This window comes from Echinops telfairi, unplaced genomic scaffold, assembly GCF_000313985.2.
Source record: "Echinops telfairi isolate 266 unplaced genomic scaffold, ASM31398v2 ScPeMD7_3533;HRSCAF=4204_0, whole genome shotgun sequence".
In the NCBI taxonomy this organism is placed as follows: Eukaryota; Metazoa; Chordata; class Mammalia; order Afrosoricida; family Tenrecidae; genus Echinops; species Echinops telfairi.
In genome coordinates this window covers 1,419,086-1,442,280 of record NW_022107431.1, presented here as the reverse complement: position 1 = coordinate 1,442,280, position 23,195 = coordinate 1,419,086, and the positions used below count along the sequence as shown (strand labels likewise).

General features: G+C 58.1%; 1 protein-coding gene across 1 annotated transcript in view; it reads right to left on the bottom strand.

Annotated features, from left to right (window-relative positions):
* The window catches only part of SMOC2 (SPARC related modular calcium binding 2), a 77,873-nt gene extending 62,503 nt beyond the window's left edge, over window positions 1–15,370 (bottom strand). Inside the window, exons 1-4 of the mRNA XM_004702077.2 lie at window positions 15,293–15,370; window positions 14,774–14,945; window positions 1,482–1,588; window positions 460–559 (exon numbers count right to left, since the gene is read on the bottom strand). Of these exons, the coding sequence (XP_004702134.1) occupies window positions 460–559; window positions 1,482–1,588; window positions 14,774–14,945; window positions 15,293–15,370 (457 nt within the window). The remainder of the gene's footprint in view (window positions 1–459; window positions 560–1,481; window positions 1,589–14,773; window positions 14,946–15,292) is intronic.
* Window positions 15,371–23,195: the final 7,825 nt, after the last annotated feature.

Sequence of the window (23,195 nt, the reverse complement as noted above, 5' to 3'; positions counted from 1 at the left end):
CGCGGAAACGCTTCACTCAGCGCTCATCTGATTTTCCCACAAAGCCTCTGGCGCCTCTTGCACACACACACACATGCGGGCACACACAGGCACACGCACACTTCACCGATAGGAGCAGGGGAGGCCTGCTCGGAGCCAGCAGCTGCTCCCGGGAGGAGGACCACAAGGCCGTCTGCTGCGGGAAAGATGGGCCCACGGTTCTCTGTCCGATGGGGTTTGCTCTGAGTCAGAATCGACTTACAGGCAGTGGGTGCTGGATGTGTTTTACTTGTGACCACACGCAGACACGGCCACATGCTTCCACACCACCAGGCACAGACCTTTGCTGTCCCGCCTGCAGCACCCTGTGCCCCTGGTCTGTCTCCCTGAGAACCAGGAGGAAACCAGGAGAGACAGACACGTCCACTCCGCCTCCCGTCCTCTGCAGCGCCCACAGTACCCGCGTGGCCTGGGACATACCGGGACACCGAGGTGTCTTGTGGGCCACGGCCGTGCCGCTGATGGGCCTCCCATTGGGCGTGACGCACCAGCAGTATCCCGTGTAGCTGTGGCACTGGACCTGTGAGAGAAGACACCATGGTGCACAGACCCTGGGGCACACGGGGCTCTGCAGCCCCGGGGCTACCTTGGTGCTTCGGGGTTGGGGCTGACCTGGCCTTGCAGGGACAGTCACCAGAGAACCCCGCTGCCTGGGACATGCAGCCTGGTCCCGTGTACAATTAAGAAACAGAGACCAGAGAAGGCCGGAGAGTTACCAGTGCCCCGTGGGTCGGTGGCAGAATCAGGGACGGGGACAGGTGCCTGGCTATGGCATCTTCCTGTGCCTGTCCCTGCCAGACCTCAGCCAGAGGGCTCCCCCTAACCACCCCATTCACAGCTCGACCCACTGCACCTCACCCTCCCCACCCTGTTCAACCTGTCCCTCCTCGCAATGGTCATACACAGGCTGCAAAAAGCACCAAGCTGATGTCCTAAGGCTGAGGCACAGTGTGCACCAGGCTCCACTGCCTCTCCCAAACCCAGCAGGAAGGATGGGGTGCGTGACAGGTTTGAACCGTTGCTCTCGGCACAGGCAGATGGGCTCTTTCTCAGGCACTGCCTGGCCAGCCAGGCGCTGGATGTGGCTGGTCCTTGACCCCTCATTGTAGCCCGATCGGGCTGGTAAGCTCGAGCGTCTCCCCTAACAGACAGACGGTGAGCAAGACAGCCTTCCACATGGGTCCAGCTGCCAGGGCCTCCACCTCCCTGGGAGGTGACCCAGCCTAAGCCATCAAGTCCCGGGCTGAACTTCAGAGGCGGGGTGCACACAGCTGCAGATGGATTCTCCATGAAGATTCGCCTTGTGATGAAACAACTTCCCAGTAATTTCTCTGTCCTTAGCCCTGCTCTACCCCAGTGCTCTGGTCATCAGGTCCCTCCCCTGCCCAGGCACAGCACCTCACCCACTGCCCAGGCCCACCCTCCCCGGATCCAGGAGGCACCTGGCTGTAGGTGCCGTCATCGTTGCACTCTGGGATGAACACCTGCTGGAACTCCTTCCGGGCTTGCTCTTGGGTGTACTTCCTCTCGGCCACACACCGGGAAACATCTAAGGAGAGGACAGAGGGGCAGGGTCAAGGCCAGTGAGGACAGAGGGGTGGCTAGGGCATCTTGCAGATCCAGACCCAGAGCCACAGGGGGGCCGAGGGAGGCACCTGGAGTCCTGTCTACATCCAGTGGGTCGTGTGAGACACAGGGTGAGCGGCTGCTCTGCGTTTAGGGAGGAGGAACCCTGACAAGTGAGAAGCCCTGGCCTCCATCAAGATAGGCTTGTTCCACCTGCCCCAGGACACCCACCCAGGCACATCCACCCGAGCTGCACCAAGAGGGGGCAGGTGGTTCCGGGAGCCACGGTGAAGCTGCCACCAGGGAACAGATTGGTCTCCTGGGAAACACCCAGAATGGTCCTGGGGGAAGAGTGCAGTGGCTGGTCTTCAGGGAGACAGGCCACCGGAGAAGGACATCTTGCTTGTCTGTAGAGCTCAGGACAACGGGGGTCGGAGCAGAGACCCAGAACCCATCCATAGACAATGGGGCAGCCCCTCACAGAAGGGTCACAAGGAAGGGATGAGTCAACAAGGGCACATGCAGTATTGCACTGATGAAACACACAATATTCCTCTGGTTTCTTGAGGCTTCCTCACCCCCCACTAACATGACCCCAGTCCTGCCTTTCACTGTGGGCTAGACCAGAGCATGTACACAGGTGCAGATAAGAGATAAGCGCTAATGACACAGAATCCAGGGAAAGGAATGGCAGTAGCGGTACCAGATGGGTAGTGGAAGGTGGGGAGAGGTGGAGAGGAAGGGGGAACCAATCACAGTGATCAACACACACACACACACACACACACACACACACATCAGGGGGAGGAGCAACAGAAACCATCAGGGAAGGGAGACAGCTGTCGGTGTAAGATATGAAAAATAATAATTAATAATTTATCAAGGGGTCACAAGAGTGGGGGGAGAAGGGAAAAAAGAGGAGCTGATACCAAGGGTTCAATAGAAAGTAAATGTCTAGAAAATAATGATGGCAACCTATGTACAAATGTGCTTGATACAATTGGTGTATGGATTGTTATAAGAGGTGTAAAAGCCCCCGATACAATGATCTTTTAATAAAAGAAGAAGAGAAGGTCCTCATGCTTAGTCGAGGGGAAGGGAGGCGGCGAGTCCTCACATGGGAGACCTGTCGCTGCAGCAGGACATCCTGCTTGGTCGCGTGGAGGGGACACATGAGAAGGACCTCCCGTTGTGGGCTGACAGGTGAGGCACAGCAGCGGGCTCCGCCCCCCAGTGATGAGCATCAGGGAGCATGAGGTCAGTGGATGGGCAGGTGCTGCCCAGAACTGGGCCATTGGTGCGCTCCAGCCCAGTGTGGACGATGGCCCCACCCAGGGGCTCCTCCTGCAGCACTGGGTAGTGGTGGGCAGTGCACTGGGTCAGCTGACTCTCAACCACCCAGGCCCTGACCTTCCCCACCCTCATTGCTAGGCTGAGCCCCTTGCTTCTGCTTCTGTGTCACGCTTTCTCCCTGAGGGTCTCCTGGTCTCCTCGGCCCTCTATGTTGTCCAGGACACTGTTCTGCGCTGGCCTGGCTGAGTTCCAGAGGGGCCGTCAGGCTGACTTCCGACCATCTGTCTTAGTCGGAGAGGTCTGAGTAGACCTGACCGTCATGGGTAACTTGCGGGTACTTAGTGCCCGTGGCAAAGCTTCCAGCACCACAGCCACGTGCAAGCCACCACGAAGGACACACTGGCCGATGGGGCTGGAGTAGCAGAGTGAGAATCAGTGCTGTCCCTTAAGCAAGCCCTACCCTGCCCCAAGCAAGGCTGGGCATGCCCTGGGGTGGATGCCCCTGCGTCACTTCAACTTCCTCCTCCTCCTTCTCGTCTTCCTCCTCCTCCTCCTCCTCTGCTCTGTCAGAACCTCCCTGGATCAGACGCAGAGGACCAGAGCAGACGCGCTGCCTGCTGCTTCCACCATGGGATTCCCGGACAGACGGAAGCTGGAGCTGCAATCCGGGCTCTGGGCAGCACGGCCAGTAACACGTGCTGGAAGAATCAACACGCCAAAATTTGGGAAGCATTTTATACTGTTTGCTCCCGCGGGCACCAGGCCCGCGCACAGAGCCTCAGTGCTTGCCTGACTTCCGTGGGCTCAGGGGGACACAGCCCATTGGACTCTCAAAACTGGAGCAGAACAGGCTTCCTGTGTGCTCTCGGGCGTTTCCGATTCACATCACACGCTGGGTGTCTCTCAGAGTGCCCGAGGCTACCAGGACTGCCCAAGGCTGTCCAGTCCAAGGGCTCCTGAGGGTGGCCCCCTGACTGCCTGTCGGTCATCAAAGCTCGCTGCTGGCATGGGCCCCCTGCCGCCTGGGCACTACTTCAAGGACTTGGGGACACTTTGACATCACAGGGAGCAGGGAGTCGGCGGTGCGGAATTCTGCATGTGTTTCTGGGCTCTCTGCAGCAGGATTCCCTACCGAGTGTGCTTCAGGGCCTCGGGGGCAGGGAAGCTCACTTTATGCCCGGCCCTGAGGCCCTGCTTGGTTTGACGGCTGGCCTGGCCAGCCAGCCAACACTTAGCAACATGTGGTTTTAATGTAGCTTGTGCTCTCGGGCCGAGGGCAGTCAGCCTTGGTGGACGCTGCCCGCCGGCTCTCTGCACAGCCTGAGGTTTGACCGCCTGAGAGGAAAGTGCGGAGGCCGGGGCTGGGTCCGCCAGTCTCTGCGTGCGAGCAGTGCCCAGATGGAGTTATAAACGCTCCCCATATCTGGGGATCACAGCACACGCCCAGCACAAAACACCACCCGCTTTCCTGGTAAAGGCTCCACTACTGCCATGGATCAGATATCCCAGCAACCGTGGTTCCCGCCTTGGATGGAAGAAGCAATCCCACAGGCACACCCTGGCATTGGCAGGACAGGGGTGGGGGTGGGGGGCAGGACTCAGTCCCAGGGCGCAGTCAGGGCTCAGCGGCATGGAATGGCAGGACCAGCATCCACCTGGGCCCTTTGTGCGGTGTCCAGGCAGTAAGGATGGGTGGCAGACAGGGGGTGTCCCCATGCATGTGGCCCCACTTGCTCCCAGCCCCTGGGCCCAGGTGGTTTGTGGGACAGCCAATGGGGGGCCCTCATGATGGGTGGGGGCTGAGAATTGAGCAACATGTGCACCCCCCACCCTGAGGCATGCAAAGCCAGGAGGCCTCCCTCGCTCACTTACTGGGGGCTTCCTTGAAGCTCTAAGATGCTCCTTGGCCCCACCCTTGCCCTGCAGAACTGCTCTCCTCAGAGGCACCATCCGGAAGATGCCCAGCTCCCCCTCCCCCCGCTCCAGCGACGCTCACGGAGAACGGCCAGGTGTCCCACCAGCAGCTCGGTGTACAGAGTCCTCAATCCGGTTACCCTCTCGCAGCATCTCCCCCACGGCTCCTGGTAAACCACACTCGCACTCGCCGACATCTAGGGGATGCCGAATCACAGTGACCCTTTAGGACAGGGCAGAGCTGCCCCGTGAGTTTCGGAGACCAGAATGGTTGACGGCAGTCTAAAGCCCCATCTTTGCCCCATGGAGTGGCTGGTGGTTTCGAACTGCGGACCTTGAGGACTGCAGTCCACCGGGGAACCACTGTGCCACCGTTCCCGACAGTTACATGCAAGACTCATCAAGCTCTCGTGGCTCTGTGGTCTTTTGAGGCCCTCTCGGGACACGGCCACCATTCCTCATTCTCTCGATCCTCAAAACCCAAACCTCCATTCTGGTCACCCTGGTGGCACAGTGGGTTACGGTTGGAGGTTCAAGCCTCCAGTGCTCCTTGGGAGAACCATGAGGCTAGCTGCTCCCATGCCATTTGCTGACTTCACAGCCCGAAGAGGCAGTCTTACTGGACCCTGTGTGGTCACTCTGAGTCAGAACTGGCCTGAGGGAAGAGGATTGGCGTATAACCAAAACCTGGCTGTTTTAATCCTCTTGCGGCGAGCTCTTCAGCAGCAAGAAGCACGTCACAGCTGCCGTGAGACCTTCACGCCATCAGTTCCTGAGCCCCCGAGTCCCCACCACAGAGTGGTGTCTCTGTTCTCCTGTCCCGGTGGCCCCCTTGTCAATGGCTATGTCCTCCTAATGTCTCCCAGCACCTGTCCATCCTGGGGAGATGCCCTAGGCCTGGGGTCACACCGCATGTGGCCTTCAGTGCCTGGCCCCTTTATCTCCACAGAAGGGTCCCAGACTCACCCACGTGCCAGCTATACCAGCATGTGAGCCTGGTAACGGATACTTTGCCGTGCCAGATAGGGACCGCATGGTGTTTAGCCACATTCAGCGGTGTCCACCTTGTGGTGCTGGTTTGTAGCCCTGCAGTGACCACTGGAGTGCAGGTGTCTGGTTGGGTCTCAGCTCCCCAGCCCAAGGTGCACAGACCTACAATCAGGGCCTGAATCAGATGGCCACCCTGAGTGTCACTCATGGAGGAACCCCCTCCCCCACCCCGTATCCAATGTGGCGGCACCACTGTCCTCCCCTTGGGCAATGCTCGTGTCCTCTGGCTCCTCCTCCCCCTCCTGGTACAGCTGATCCAGCTGCTTCCTCATGGTGCTGACTGTAACCACCCAGGGGTGCACAGAGGCACCTCGTGGTCTGTGAGATATCGTGAGTTTCAGACCATGCCCAATTTCCATCTCGGGACCACCCCCATCCCCAAATCTGAGACTACTATTTTAATTAAGTGACAATGCAGATTCACTCCTTTTTAGCTTAATCAAATACCCCTGTTGCCTTTTCACAGGGTCCAAAGCGAGCTCCTGGGCACAATCAGTGTGTGCGCTTTGGGAAAAGATCTGCTCTTGGGTGAAGGAGCAAAGGCTCAAACCACGCAACGTCGTGTCTTACACGGTACTGCTCACAGCTGGCTCCTGAAAGACAGTTTTGAATGAGCTGGGGTTCCTAACAAGGCCATTTGCAAGCAGTTTGACTCTGTTGGCCGATGCTTCCTTTTTCTCTTGTTTGTTTCTCCTCTCGAATGCAAAGTAAAAAGGTTATTTTCCCAACCAGATCACAAGACTTGTTTATGTATCAAGGTACGTTAGTCATGGGAACTTCCAGAAAGGGCTGCTCACTGCGAGCTGGGAGCCAGCTAGTGTGCTTCATGGAGGCTCTTTCGAATGAAGGTTTCGTTCACGAGCCAGCCGTTTCCTCCGCAACACGGACGGATGAAGCAGCAATCGGGAAAGACGGTTTTGTTTAGTGTTTTGGCTTTGGGGTTTTTCCCCCTTCAGGAGAATGTTGAAGAGGCCTAGTTGCAAGGGCCTGAGAACTTGCTCAAAACAAGGTTTGGTGGAGGTGGGGCTGGGGGCTGACGCTCCAGAAGCTCTCAGCTGGTCCAAGCAGAGCCTCTGACACCCCGCCCCCAGCCCCCCAGCCATGCCTACCAACACAGAGCCCATGCTGACCCTCAGAAACCCTCCAGGTCAGGAGGAACTGGGCCTCAGGGCTCCTGAGCGGGCAGCCTCATCTTTCTCCTGTGGACCGGCGGATGGGTTTGAACTTCCAACCTGTCATTACACGGTCGACACCGAGCCCTTCTGCGCCTCCTGTGAGTCTCCTTCACATGGGGAGGATAGCCCAGGGGCAGCCCACCAAGCAGAGATGGAGACTGTAAGCTCAGGCTGGATGGAGAGAGCCATGCACCCATGGGGGTCCCTAGGGTGCTGATGGCAAGGTGTGGGGGTGTTCAGGGCCCGGGGGGTGGGGGTCTCAGAAGGAAGGCCTGGGATCTGCTCGTGGAAGTTCTCGGCCTGGGAAGGCCGAGGAGCAGTCCTGCTTTGCACACCTGGGCTGCCCGGACCGGGCCCACCTCCGGCATGGAAAGCACACAGGGAGGCACACGCGCAGCGGGAGAACCGCCGGAGCAGAGAGGCCTGTGGGCAGCAGAGCCCCGCAGGGCCTCTGAGCACTGGGCTGATATGACAGCGGCCTAGACCACCGAGGACGCCATGCCCCGGTCCTCGTGGCCTCAGAAGGCCACCAGGTGAGGGAGTGAATGACGCAGAGACTCGGCCCCTGGAGGGAGTGCCGTTTGTGTTCCATTGGCGTCCGATGAAGACAGGCGCCGCCTGAAAAGGTGCACATTTTAACCAGATCTTTCTTCCTTGTCCTTCGCCCCTGGAAGTCCTGCTGGAGCCTGTCCATCATGGGTGACCCTGCTGGTGGCCGCGTGTCTAGCACCCAAGCAACGTCCATGTCACCGCGGACAGTGCGCTCAGCTGACAGGTGAGAGGTTGGGCAGGACGAGCAAGAAAGTCCCGGGGATCTACTGGACCAGCCCGGGAAGCCTCGCCGTCCGCAGGATAGCGGGAGGGGACCCCCAAGGCAGAAAGGTCCTCGGATGCATCGCAGGCACCACATGTCTGTGGAGGCGGTGCAGGGGCAGGAGGCCCTGCGCTCCACTGCTCTGCAGCGAGCGTGAGTCCGGGCAGCTGGGTGACCACGAGGAGCTGCTGCAGGAAGGACAGTCACTTTGAGGATGGAGGTGGCCTGCCCCAAGCCGCGGTGTTTGCGGTCATCTCTTGCACTTGTGAAAATTGGCACTGACTAAGGAATCCCAGAGAGGAACCGACGGTTTGAACTGCAAGTGCACCGACGGCCAAACAAACCCACGCAGCTGTCCTGGGAGAAGGACAGCCAGGGCGGCGAGACTTCATCTCCCCTACTTTGGACGTGCTGTTGGGAGCCCCCAGTCCCTGGGGAAGGACATCATGCTTCGTCAAGTGAAGGGGCCACGAAGGGAGGAAGACCCTTGACAGGACGGCTGACCTGGGCTCAGGCCAGGGTGAGGATGGCGCAGGACGGGAAGTGCGTCTTTCTATTGCACAGAGGGTCACGTGGGTGGGCACCAACCAGGCGACAGCCAGCAGCCGCCGCAGTAACAGCGGTATTGTAACAGCCCAGCCTTGCAAGGGCCAGACTGAGGACCACAGGACGCCAGGATGCCAGGCAGTGGGCTCGGCACACAGCAAACACCCGTCCTTCCCTAAGTAGATGGCAGGTAGACCACTGAGCCTCTGTGGAGCAAGCCCACCGCTGAGCTGAGTGCACCCCCATCATCAACGACGGGGGCCTGTGTCCTCAGGAGGGAGAGCTGCGAGGGAAGTATTGAAACCACCCCAGGACGACAAGACAGACGTCATTCTAGAGAGAGGAGAGAAAGGGGCCGGCGTTTTTTCATTTGGGTGAAGTGTTTCCACAACAGCCCATCATCACAGAGGCAGGAAAAGCCAGCTGTCAAGGGAAGCGCTGCCCATGCTCACTGGGGCAACCATGTCACAAGAGGGAGCCGAGGAAGGCTGCCCGCCGGCTCTGCAGACATCGATGTGTGCGTGGCGGTCATCCTCAGAGTACCAGCACCGTTGTGATGCTCAGGACCGCATGTCTCCACAGCAACCAGGGAGCACACCCCTAAATCCATCATCCAAGGGTCCCCAAAACACATCCCCAAGAAGCTGGATGCCCACCTTCCCACCTTTATGCTGAGTCTGAACTCAGCAGGCACCCCTGACCAGCTAGTGTCCCAGTCTACAACATCACCTCCCTGCCGTGGGGTCAGTGCCCACCCAGGTGACCCTGAAGGACAGCGAGCGGCGCTGATCCAGGAGACAAGGTCCTTTGTTTCCCCTCCTCGCCACATCCCAGAACAGCGCAGTGTGTCTGATCAAGGCTTCGACGCGAGACCAGCTACCTCTTGTTATGTCTACTTTCGTCTATAAAGCAGGCTCTTTCCAAACAGCGAACCTTCTCAGAAGCCTATTAAAGTGTAAAAGTAAACATGATTCAGATCGAGTTTCTGGGAGACACCAAGGCAGGAGCGACCGGCACGTCCCGGGATGGTCCCACCTGGCACGGCTCCTTCAGAGAGGCAGTCGGTGCCCCGGGCAGGAGAGGACTCTCCCAGACATGAGACTCAGCACCGTTGGGCACCGGGCCCAGACCACACATGCAGAGGGAATACCACCTCCCACCCTGTCCATCTGTCTGTCCGTTTGTCATCCACTTGCTCCCTGGCGGGCGCAGACTTACTGGCCGTGCCCAGCAGCCCCTCTGGAACGAGGTGCTTAGGTGAGAGAAGGCCACTGAGGTAGCCACTGGGCAGGGACAGCTGGTCCATCCCCAGCAAAAAAGAGACCAGCCCTACCTCTGCCTGACCATGGGCTCTCCCCAGACAAGCCCCTACCCGGAGTCGGTTTTTGGACAGCGTCCATGCGCACAGTTCAGTGGTCTCAATTCTGGGGTCCCCTGGTGCCACCACGATCCGTATCTTCATCCCCAACAGCCATCCAGCGGGACCACAGCTTCACAGCCTCTCCCTCTGTGACCTCCTGGGCTCGCCAACCCTCCTTCGGGTCACACGAGTGAGTCCTTTTGTGACGATGTGTCTTGCTCAAAGGGAATGTTCTCTACGCTCTCACATCGAGCCTTGCTCGTCTCCTCTTTAGAGCATCCGAGAACGAGAAGGTCGCTTTGAGGACCACCGTGTCCCTGACGTGAGCCCCGAGGTTTCCAGTCCCCCTCTCTGTGCATGCAACAGGTGAGAAGACGGGAGAAAGATGCAGGGGCCGCCAGGAACCCTGAGGGTGTCTAGGGCCATCAGGAGAACAGGCAGACTGGGCTGGAAGGCGTATAGCTGCAGGGGCTCCTTAGAAGCAAGGGCAGCAAGGGGGTGTCACCCTCCCTCAGACACGCTGTAGGGAGGGACCCGGCCCTAGAGAAGGACACCTGCTGGGTGAAGTGGAGGGGCGATGAGAAAGGCCAAGGGCTGGGCATGGTGGCTGCAGCAGTGGCTCACGTAGCAATGTGCACAAGGCACAAGGGTGGGGTGGGACCAATCAGCGCCTCGCTGGGGCGTGCGGACTCTGACTCCCAGTTCAAAGCCACCAGCCTTCTGGGGAAAGGAATGTGATTCCCACTCACAGGGGAAGTTCTACCCTGTCCCTGTGGACTCACTGTAAGTGGGTATCGATTTGAGAGCACGGAGGTTCTTTTTTTGGGGGGCAGATCAGGGGTCTGCCAGAAGAAGAACCATGGTGATGCATCGGTTAAGTGCTCAGCTAATAGACAAAAGGCCAGAGGGACAAACCCTGCAGCGGCTCCACGGAGGGGGAAAGCCTCAGGGTCCCGTGGGTGTATGTCCATCAGCAGCAGGCTTTTTGCTGGGGTCCCTCTGGGTGCCACAAAAGGTCAAGGGCTCTACCACCAGCCAAGAGGCCAGTGCTTCTGACGTCCCCTTAGGGGTGTCTGCAGACAGACCTAGCCGTGTCTTTAGGAAGGTCAGTGGGCTGGACAGCCCGGTGGAAAAGGCTGGGTGTGCAAGGCCCACCGCACATGCACATCAGGACTGCCTGGAGGTCATTCTCAGCAGGCTTTCAGCCATAGTCTGGGCAGTCCGTTCCACCATGGGTGCTGGGAGTGGGGAGGGGGCTTAGCACCCAGACCTCACAGGGATTCCACCTGCCAGCCCTGACGGTGCCAGGTGGGCCTGGGCTGACATGTGTGTGGGTCACTACCTCCCTGAGAATGTTCCCCAGGGTCTCCCAGGGAGCATGGCCAGCAGGAGTGTGGCCACTCCTGCACGAAGCCATGAGCACCAGCACACAGGCCCGTCCCTTCTCGTCCCGTAGGCTGGCTTGGAGGGTCTGCAGGCAGCTGCCTTTTCCGGATGTCCACTCTGAGCTTGCTGTCAGGAATCTCAGAATAGCTCCACGTTCCCGGGCATTGATTTTTTTTTTTTCCTTCTCTCTCCCGCCTGCTTTTAATTCAATGCCAGGGCTGGCTGAAGAGCACGCCGGTTCAAGCAGTCCCAGATCAAAGCACGGTACTGATGTGTTCGCTGAGTTCTGACAACAGGAATCCCACAGTCCACTAAGGAAATAAGGAAACCCAGGAGCAGACACTCTGGGAACCTGCCCCTCGGCCGCTCCAAGGGGCCGGAAGAGCCAGCCTCTGGGAACCCGGTGGCGTGGGGTCACCACGGCTGCTGCGGAGGGCGTGCACTGACAGAGGTGTTCTTAGAGGCTGCCACCTGCCAGCGATGGGGTTGAGGGACACCTTGGGCTTGAGGACAGCCAGCTCAGCATAGACACGGACGACTGTACCCTCGGGAGTGATTATGAGACCAGCCTCCAGCCTCCACCTTCCCAACAGCTTGGAGCTCCTGCCCAGGCCCCTGTGCAAGGATCACATGCAGGTGCCCGGCCTCCGGCCTCTGATGGACCTGGGGTCTACCCTGCTCCAGTGACCCCACAGGGACGGGATCTACAACCTCACTTTCAAAGACCCACTTTCCAAGCAAGGCTGCGTCCCAGCCACAGGGCCCTGGGTTGGACGTATCTTCTGGAGAAGACCCAAGGCGAAATCCCAGAGTGAACCCAAGATATGTTCTGGCGAAGGAAGCCAGTGTTTGGGGACAGGCTGGTCCCAGAAACCACCCTCTTACCGCCGTGAGCCCAAGCCCCGAGGGTCGGCCTTGCTGTGAGGCTGCTGACAGCAAATGCAGAACCATGCTCTCAGGCAGTCCCGGGGCAAGGGGCTGAGGTGGAAACTGAGGGACAGGTGACTGCTACCCCAGAGGTGTCTCATAGCCCCAAGACCAGCACCCCAAATCTTGAGCCCCAATGGTGCACATGATGGGCTGAGCTGTTTCCCACGAAGATGAGGGTCCCACCTCAATAGGTCTGTGGGCGACTGAGCTCAGAGACGGGGTGTTTGTCATGAGATGTGGGGGCATGTGACCTCAGAGACACAGCCAGGGGAGGAACCTGGCACAAGGCGAGAGGCCCAGGAGCTGAGAGAGCACGAGGCTTCCCCCAGACCAGGGTGAGACAGACAGACAGAGACCCCTGCACCTTGAGACATGGCCTCCCTGTTCTGGGAAACCTCCGGCACAGGCATTTTGTTGCAGACATGGGGACCATGCAGAAGGTCTGCTTACTTTTCAAGGCAGCAGGCCAGCGATCCCTGAAATTCCTCCCTAAGCCTGCGCCCTCGGAAGCCAGGGGACCAGGACCTGCAGGACACAGGGGCGCCGACACCTACCCTCCATGGATTCCGTCAGCTGGGAGGGGAGCTCTGGTCTTGTTATAGGTGAGCAGGACGTGTGGAAGGGCCCAGGACGGGGTCACCCAAAAAGGCCTGGCTGCGTGGTGGCAACACTGACAAGTCCGCCAAGATGCTCTGGGAAGCGTCTGAACTCCATCCAGGACGGCTAGTGTGAAGAGGCTCGAAATGCCGGGCTGCAGGTGGCCCCGCTAGGGGTGGCCAGCGGAGCTCAGCGAGTGCACAGCCACAGGTTTTCCCAGGAAAGCCAACCGCAGGCCCATGGCCTTAGCCTCATAGATCCTCCACAGGCTCCGGGCCAAGGGCAGTAGTGGAATCGCAGGCTTTGTCGGACGTGTCCATCCCTGTGGCCTTCCCTGGGGTGATCTCGGGCAGCACGGCGGAGCATCGAGCTCAAGCTTCAACAAGGCCCCTGGATCCCTCGCCCTCAACTGCAGAAGGGCCTGGACAAGATGGAGGACGCCGTCGCTGCCCCGTGGGCTCTGGCGGTGGAGGAGCCACAGCGAGGATGGCGCAGAACTGGGCAGTGTTTCCTGGAGTCGGGGGCTGGTACAGCTGAACGGCACCTAACGACCATCACAGCAGCCTCCACTGAGCTTGCCTTCACCAGGCAGGGCGTCACGGCAGCAGCTGCTAGAATCTCCTCAGAAGACTCCATCGAGAAGCATTTAGCTCTTAGCAGATCCTGGAGCCCTGGCCGCTTCCTGGGGAACGCTACCAGTGTCCCTCCTTGGCTGGGTGAGCATGCCACCCATCAGCTCAGACATCTGTTTTGGACCACCACGTCCAGTTTGGGTGTGAGGGGTGCCTCCAGGACAGCCGACAACAAGACTTGAACTTGGGACAAGCCTTGATGGGAGGCAGCACCATGATGGTGCCCTGCCAGGGTGTGAGCCAACAGACACCCCACAGAGGCCTGTGCTCTGGCCTGAGACAGCTGTGGCCGTGTGCTGGGCACCCCAGGCTGGGTCCCTGGAAGCTCCTCTGGTGCTGTGCCCCTGGCACCCAGAGCTGAATCTGAGTCTGTAGGTGCACCAGGTAAAAAATCCCAGCTGCAAAGACCTCCAGGGCATGTTCCCATGCCGGCCCTCTTACCTCGGATATATACAAGGTAAGGTATAAACTCCACAACCAGTCCTCACTCACACGACTACACTGGGCAGAGTGGAGCTGCCACACAGGGTGTCCACACCGGGCATCTTGCTGTGAGTGGAAGGTCTCCTCTTTCTCCTGGGGAGGGGATGGCGGGTTGGGACGGCCAGCCTTTTCTTTGTCACCTCATGCTTGCTTTACCCACTGATACGCACCCCACCCCCCCGCTACCCCCAGCTCCTGCCTCCTAGGCTCAGGTGCATGCACTGTGTGTTGTATTGCTGTGTCAAAGCCGAGCAAATTGACTCAAAGCCTGGTTAAGTACGGGCTGCGGCCGCACAGCCCGCCCGGCTTGTGGAGTGGAGGCTGTTTCTCCACTTGTGTTGTGGGAACAGATGTCGGGGCTCAATTGGCCGGCCCCACCATTCTTCTCAGCCCTGTGTGGTCTCCCTTCCCAGATAGTGAGAACAATAATGCAGGCTTCTCTCCTAAAAGCACAGTGTTTGTGTTGGAAACATCAGTGGGCTTTGCTGAGAGCCAAACCCCTCATTAACGCAGGAGGCATTTCCACATCCAGCCGTAAGCCCGCTGGTTAACACTAAGTCTGCGTCTTAGATCAGGGAAGTGAAAAATTACAGGTGTCAACTCAGCCCGCCCTGAACCCGCATGCCCGCCAGGTAGAGCTAGCTGTGCACGCGCCCTCGGCTACTGAGGCAAGTGGGAAAGTGGCGGGCAGTGGTGAGCGCGATGCCAGAAGAGACTCTCAGGAGGGTCTGGGCCCAGGGAGTGCAGGAGATCCTTGGGTCAGTTTGTCACGCACACGATGGATGGTCCCCACCTAAGAAACGAGGGTCCAACCAAATGGGACTCTCCCCTCGAGATGCCCGCTTCCTACGGCTCTGAAAATACCTCCGCTGGCACGCAACGGAGTCTTGCAGGAGAGAGCATTAGCAAAGGTGAAACCAAGGTGCAGGGACGTTCGCTTCGGGGAAGGGTTTGCCCATCTTCTAACGGATAAGGGGCTTCGACTCACCTTTGCAGTTCCCCCGATAGGCAATTTCCAGCTGGGGATCCTTGCATTTGGCCCGTTGGAACTCACAGCGGGACAGGAAGGTCCTTCCGTCTGACGCACACAGGGGCTTTTGAGGAGAGCCGGCGCAGTCCAAGCTGCAATTCTTGTCCTTATCTTGGTCGACTCGCAAAAACTTGAGGGGAAAAAACACACCACAATCAGGGAAATGCCAAGAGCTCTTCTCGAGGGTAGCCCAGTAGGAGGTTATCAAAGACCACACTGCACCCAGGGAGAAACAACACCCAGGGATGACACTGCTTGTGCCTCATCAATGCCGCTGACATGGACACTCTTAGAAAACTCTGAGCCGTTAGGACCACGAAGAGCCTGCGTGGTCTTTGTGCAGTGGGCTTGGTGGCAGTGTCACTCCGAGCAACGGAAGCTGTCTGCCTGGGCCTGGACTGATACATGTTCGGTCCAGGTTGCTTGTTTTTTATCATTTGGTACTAACTCATGAGCTCTTTGACGTCAACATTTAACCTGGTGCTCAGCCGTCGTGTACTTGAACTGGTACATGAGAGTTTTACCTGGGCACTTGTATATCTGGAACGTGTACATGGATCAGGAGGCTGCTGTGCATCGGACCGAGGGAATGCTGCATGGTTTGAAAGCAGGAAAAGTGGGGGGCAGGGCTGTAGCCTCTGACCACACATATTCAACCTGTCTGCCCATCAAATGCTCAGAGAAGTTGGATCACATGAAGAAGACAATGGTGTCAAGATCAGAGGAGGGCTTATAAACAACCTGAACTGTGCAGCTGGGACAGCCTTGCTAATGAAGATCAAGTGTCCCAGCCTTCAGTGTGGATTGCAACTAAATGTAAGGAAAACCCAAATCCCCACAACTTGTGGTCCTTACATCATCGTTTGTCAATTTTAGAGTGAAGGGTGGAGTCTAGCCTGTCAATCGGATCATAGCCAATGAGTCCCCTTTGTGGGTGTGGCCTTCTGCTGAGGATTCTGGGAACCCCTGTCTTCCTCCTTGGAGGTGGGAGACACACACTCTCTCTCTCGGCTAACTCCCTGTTAGACATCCTGAGGAGAAGCCACATGGATCTACCCTAATGCAGCCACAGCATCAAAGCTGGAGAAGCCACATGGAGACCCCTGCCAGAGCTGAGATGCTTACACCGTCACTGGATCCACAAGACTTCCCATCCACTGGCCTGTGACCATCCTGAATTCAGCATCATTGCATGTGTTTTGTGAGTCTGAAGAGGACTTTATAGATTGGTATTGGACATAGGGGCTAATATCAGATTTATGGACTTGATCTGAATTGTGCTGGGATGTTTTCTCAGTATTCAATTGCTCTTGTATAGAAACCTCTTTCTTATACACATATGAGTGTCCCTATGAATTTGTTTCTCTAGTCTCCCAGACTAACAGACACCTGGCCCAATAGGTAACATGGTGATAACTAGAGGAAAGGTTGATGGATGTGGTCAAGGATTTCACATTGCTGGGAGCCATCATCAATGCCCAGGAAGCGCCCGTGACGAGATCACAGACCGATCGCATCAATCCCGCTTCACAAGTGTGCTTCCGAGTGTTGAAAAGCAAGGGTGCTGCTTGGAGGACTACGGTGGACCTGGCCCAAGCTGGGGTGTTTTCAATCACCTCGCATGCCTGTGAAATTGGACACTGAGTAAGGAAATGCAAAGGAGAATTGATGTGTTTGGACTGTGGTGCTGGAGAAGGAGATTGAAAGTACCATGGACTGCTAAAAGGACAAGCCGATCTCACTTGGAAGATGGAGTGCAGAGTGCTCCTTACATATGCCGGGCACGTCGTCAGGAGAGACCAGACCCTGGAGAGGACATCACGCTTGGTAAAGAGGAGGGGAGTGGAAAAGAGGAAGACCCTCAATGAGGTGGATGGGCTCAGTGCTGCGGCACTGGCTGATGGAGAGAGAGAATAGTGAGGGTGCTGCAGGACCAGGCAGTGCTTCGCTCTGTTGTGTCCAGGGTCGCTATGGATCAGAACCGACTGACAAACCCTAACAAAAATAACAAGCCCCATTTCAGGGTGACAGGGTCAGGAATGCCCCAGGTGAGCATGGAATCACCGTGAGATTGTTCTTTATCTGACTTAAATGGTGCTCACAACCATACCCATGTTCTAGGAACCCACCACCACACACTGACTGGATTCAACCATTGTGTTCTGGACACACTGGGTCGAGTAAAGAATGCCCTTTTGCTCAGGAAGAGGGTCGGCCATGGCTATGAACATGCCTCACAGTGCAGCACAGCCAGCACCCTGCAGCATGTTGCCACACTGCGTGCGTCCAAGATGAGTAGACAAGCCTATGAGCCAGGCAGCCGCTCCATGAAGAAGGCCTTCTGGGTCTACCCCCTAGTGGGCTCGTCATACACGGACACGCCAGTGATGGGAACCATCCTCAGGTCACCAGTGCCTGTTGTTCTCCCTGTGTGTCCTGACACACAGCCTTGGGGCTAACGGTGTCCCCAGGGCAATCTCAGGCTCCGACCCTGCCATACCCAGAACCTGGACAACTGACCATCTCCTGTCCACACAGGGATCTTCAATTGCCAAGGGGGCCTGTCTGGGCCTGGGTCTGGCCCAGCCTCACGCCATGCTGGGCACAACTCCCAGGGAGGTGAACTTGAAGATGTCACCTGGGATGACCACACACAGAGGCAGGGGTGGGTGCCCCTGCCCCTCAGAGGTGTTCTCTTTGAGGGTGGGACGTCATCACCCACAGGTGCCCCCTGGGCGGGCAGCATAGACTAGCAGCCCGAAAGCTGGCAGTTCAAACCAGCCCAGAGGCTTCTGATGCAGAAACGTGTGTCCTGCTGCCCTGAGGTCCCAGCCCTCAAACCCGAGGGAGTGGATGGCTGGACTTTGAGGGGATGGGGTGGCTGCCCCATCACCCATCAGTTGTCAATGCCACTCAGTGGCTCATGGCCACCCAGGTGCTCCAGGGGCCTGACAATGACCAGGCTTCCAATGTGGGTCATCAGGCCCTTTGTCCCAGGGTGGAGTCTAGCCACCAGCTTCTGGTCACCTGTCTGGCCACCCTGGGACTCAAGGTCAGTGCTTCTTTCCTTTTCTAAGTCACCTATCGAACGAAAGAGAGCCTGGGACTGTGACGCGTCATCAAGAATCTACCCCTGATCAGCCTGCTCAAGCACAGGGCACAGGTGGCCCGCACCCTGCCAGGTCACCCAGGGCAGACAGAGGCGTCCAGATCAGAGGTCCCTGACCTCAGCTCCTGTCTGTCCCAGGCGAGAAGTACGGTTGGGATTTTACAATCCACCAGGACCCGGCTGCTGTCCCTGCACCGGTTGCAGATGAAGACCCCAGGCCACCACTCCTGGGGTGGGTCCCGTGACCCCCTGAGACTCTCATGTCCACGAGCAACATAGATGACCACAGAAGACAGGCATGCAGGCAGGTGGGGCTGACAGTCTGTGTAAGGCCACATCACCAGGTAGGATCCCCACATGTGGCCCAGGGTACCAAGACCCTGGTGCCCTTGGACAGGGGTCAAAGGTCGACCAAGTTCAAGCAGGCATGGTGCTAACATCTCTGCCCTTAGGACAGCTCAGCAGTGCCACACATAACACCCTCCACAAAGCCCCCCAAGGGACCTGCGCAGTACACAGTGTCTCCAGGCAGACAAAGGTGACCACCATCCACTGTGTCCCAGCCCCAGCCACTAGGGCCCGCATGTCCACAGACCGAACCCCCTGCAGGAACATAGCCCAGATGCAAATGAGCAAGTCTGATTCTTCTTTTTCAGGATTCTGAAAAAAATGCGTGCTTTTATGTAAAATGGGCAAGAGCCATGGTCGGTGTCATCGAGGGGTGACAGTTCCTGTCTGCAGACTCCAGGGCCTGAGTGCCCCACCTGGGGAGTCCCTCCAGAAACATCCCCAGCTGGAAGGCATGAGACACTGGGCCAGGGGTCCTGGGCGGTACAAGTCCACCCAGTGACCTTCCCACTTGCCCCGACCTCTCTGCAAACCTGGGGAGGGGCTGTCCCGCTCACAGCAAGGAGCTGCCTGGGTTACGCAGACCTCAAGAAGGAGGGCTGGGAAATGCCAGCCACGATTCAGTGGGAACACTGTGAATGGGATGTTCAGGAGGACCGGGACCCCCTGTCATTGGCTGGTTCTGACTCACGGGTGACCGTATGGGCGGATGGCCCAGCGCTGGAAAGCTCGGCCACCTCATCTCTCTCCCAAGGAGCACCATGTGGCCTACCGGTTGGCAGCCTGGCACTTAACCTACTGGGCCACTGGGCACCTTGGAGAAGGACCAGGGTCCTGGCTTCAGGCCAGAGCCTGCTCTCCGGCACACCAGCTGCTGCGCTGGTGCCCACTGGGTGGTCAGTGCAGCTCTCTCAGACGCGAGAGCCAGGCGTTTCTTCCTAAGTATCTGCGATGGGCTTTGCACAAGCCCTAGGCACCCTCCTCCCAGGGCTCTGGCTGTCACCCCGTCCTCACCAGTGGAGGCGACAGGCGGGGATCAGCTAGATCCTGCTCCTTTCCCCCGTTCAGGCAGGGATCTCCCTGCATTTCCGGGGACCCTCAGCGAGTGAGGCAGACCCTTAGGCCGAGACGCTGTAATTACTGCTTCTCCAAACAGAAAGAGACAGGCTCTACATCTTTCCTGAAAACAGCGGCGGCAGCAAGCCCTCGTGTGCGGGATTTGGGACTTAACCACAGTGCTCCAACGTTGGGAGGGCGGCGCGGGAACAATGGGGCATTCTTTCTCAGGAGACAAGGGGCTCTTTCTGCCCGGGCCCCCGCCCCACGCCCCTGACTTACAGTGAGTCCAGAGGGAGACATCCTTTCTGGAGGGAGGCCAGGCCTCCAGTGCATGGCTCACACTCAAGCAGGGTGCCCACCACGGACAGGCTCTCCCACCGGGCCCGCAGGGTCCTGTCTGGTGAGAGAGCCAGCGGGTTCAAAGCAAAAGACCTTTCACCAAAGTTCTACAGAGTCCCACAGACCTGAGGGGCTCTGTTTACAGATGTTCCCCTTTGTCTTCTCTTCCAGAAACAGGGTGTCTGCTTGGCCTGCAGGAGGGGATGAAGGAGACGGGCAGGTGGCCTCCTTCTGTACAGCCACCAATGTCCCCGTCAACGGCCAGGACTCCTAGTCCAGTACAGATGGGCAGAACCCTGTGACTCTGGCCCTGAGCCACCCTGCACGTTGGGCAGTGAGCTTACCCACAGGCTCAGTGTTCAGCCATCTCCTGCCAAAGGCTTAGTGCCACCAAGCTGATGCCGACTCAGAGCCACCCTGTGGGGCAGGGGGAGCTGCCCCTCTTCCCGGGGCAGAAGGCCTCATCTTCTCCTGCAGAGCAAATGGTGGCTCAGACTGCTGGCCTCCCAGGCAGTAGCCCACGTGCAGCCCACTGCATGGCCAGGGCTTGCTGCCCACCCACAGATGGGTCTGAAAGAGGAGATTCACACACGTTGGAGCCATCCGTGCTGCAGGAGTGAAGGGCAGCGCTGGCCCGAGGACAGCGGGCAGTGGGCAAGGAAGGGGGTGGGGCAGAGGTAGAAAGCGGTGGAGGGAGGGAGTGGGCTGGGGGAGGGTGCAGGGTGGGGGCGGCAATCGGTGGCATGAAGTAACCCACAAGTGGCTCTGCTCTGTATCCGTGCCCCCGTTCACAGTGCAATGTTTCACAGTGACTGGCCTGACCTGAATCACAAAGTGGGTGGAAGACCTGGGTGGAATCCTCACCAGCTGCTCCTCTGGAGAAAGTCAGGCTTCTGCTCTCCTAAAGAGCTCCAGTCTTGGAAGCCCACGGGGCACTAGGGATCATCGGCTCAATGGCGGCGAATCCCGTGTGACTTCCCTGAGGAAGACTTGGTGTCCGTCCCAGGTCAGGACTCCTGATGTACAGTCACCATCCACCCCCATCCCTGGAAGCCTGTGTGTGGCTGCGACGCTGGAGGGGTTTGAGCGAAACTTCCAGACTCAGGCAGAGAGGAAGAAAGGCCTGGAGACGGACTTTCAGTCAAGGCAAACCCTTTGGGTCACAACGGTCACCCTGCAGGCTAGCTGTAGGCATGGCCCAGCTCCGCTGGCACTTGGTCCTGTGCACACGCAGCCGCCACAAACCATGGCCCACCAGAAGGCAGCGCCAGCAGGGCTCAGTCCAATACACACAATGGACTTCTGTCTCTCCTGAGCAAGGGGGGACTAGATCAAAGCCTATGTATGACACCAGTTGAAACGTTCTTCCCATCCCATGGCGCCCAGTTTTCCATCGTAATAAGTGGCGGCAGCCTGTGCCCCTGTTGATTAAGGTGCAGCCCTCCGCTGGGGCACGCGTGCCCAGAGCTCTCAGAGTTACAGCAATGTGCACACCCTCCAGAGTCCAGCCTGGACCGTGAAGGTGCTCCCGAGCCCACCTGTGGGTCTGGGGATCTGGATGCACACAAGGGGCCTTCAAGGAGATAAAATGGGCTTTCAGGCTCTATCAGACAGGGATCTGCAGACAGATGGTTCTGGAACCAGGCAGTGGGTGGAGACGTGTGAAAACACAAGCCCATTTTCCATGGTGGTTTCTCCATCTGCAGCCTTGATCTGTAGCTAAACTGAGAGTCAAGGTTGGGGTGGTGATGCTGCACCTGCAGCTGAGTGCCCAAGGGAAGCACAACTCGATGTGAGGGTGTCTTCTTCCAGGGAATTCGCCACTCCCATCCATCGATGGTGCATCCATCCACCCACCCAATCACCTTCACACCCATCCATCCATCCACTCACCCACCCATCCTTCCATCCATGCATCCACCCATCCATCAATGATGCATACATCCATCCACCCATCCATCCACCCACCCAATCACCTTCACACCCATCCATCCATCCATCCATCCACTCACCCACCCATCCATCCATCCATCCATCCATCCACTCACCCATCCATCCATCCATCCATCCATCCATCCATCCATCCATCCATCCTTCCATCCATGCATCCACCCATCCATCAATGATGCATCCATCCATCCATCCATCCATCCATCCATCCATCCATCCATGCATCCATCCATCCACCCACCCATTTACTCACCTTTGCATCCATCCACCCACACCCACCCACCCATCCATCCATTTATTCACTTTGTGGAAACAGCTGAAGCCCATCTGCATGTAGGTCTTTAAAGCGCTCCTGCCATGACAGAAGACGCATGGCCAGCACTGCCCTCTCTATTCCTTTTTCACCCTCTTTAAGGCCTCTGGGAGTCAGCGTGGACTCAGCAGCACGTTTGGTTTTCTTTTGTTTTCAGGACAAAGCACCATCTTTCTGTCTTAGCTCTGGTGTCCGTCAGAGCAGCTGGAGTGGAACCTAGGAGATTGTGCCGAGTCACAGCTCTCTCAGAAGGGCTTCTCCAGACCCCGCACAGTGGGGCTGTGGAGATCACCACACCCCAGGCCTGGTGCAAGGGGAAGGAGTCTTGGTGCTGTGGGGGGTTAGGTGCCAGGCCACTCACCAAACGGATGGGGTTCGAACTCCCAGCTGCTGTGCAGGTGAAAAGTGAAATGAGACAGTCTGCCTCATGGGAAACCCCCTGGAGAAACTCTGCTGGGCCCGGTGGGGTCACTACTGGTCAGAATCTATGCTGCGGCAGTGGGCGATTGGTGCTAAAAACAAATCCACTGCCTTATAGGGCTGCCCAGGCTGCCATCTTTCCTGAAGCACATCCCCTCATCTTTTGGCTTGATGGGTGGAACCGCTGACTTCCCAGTCCATGGGTGGACACTGACCACATCACCACCAGCAACGTCAAACCAGAATTGTAAACAAATGCCTTTGGGTGGCAAGGGAGAAAGCCATTTGATCTGCAAACTGTCACCAGATCACCATGAAAGGACAGAAGACAATGACAGGCTTGGTGCTGCCACACCTTTCAGAGCCCCTGGGAGCATCCCTCCCACCGCCTGAGCACTGTGGACCCCTGCGGTGCCATTCTCCATAGCACGTGCCCTTGGGACTGGATACGAACACCTTCAGTCAGGGGCCAGAGGGGGAAGCCGGTCTTCATGGAGGTCTTGGGAAGATGGAAACAATGCAAGGGGCCCAGCGACTCAAATACAGGGTGGGCCCTGGGAGGGCAGTGAGCCCCGGCCAGAGGGCGGCACCCAGGAGCACCTGGAAAATGCCCTGTGGTGGGGGGCAGAGTATGCCGCTCAGGGCATAGAGGCAGCCAGGGGAGCCAGTGCCAACAGCGTTCCCCAACCTGCGGGTGTGCAGGCCCCGTGAGTCCCCCTGGAGAGCGAGCAGACCCACTTGGGGCTTGGCGCAGACCCCTGGGGCTCCAGGAGGGAGGGGCCCTGCCTGCCTGCCTCCTCCCTACCAGGTGGGTGTCATCCTGGTTTGATTTTAAGGGTGGA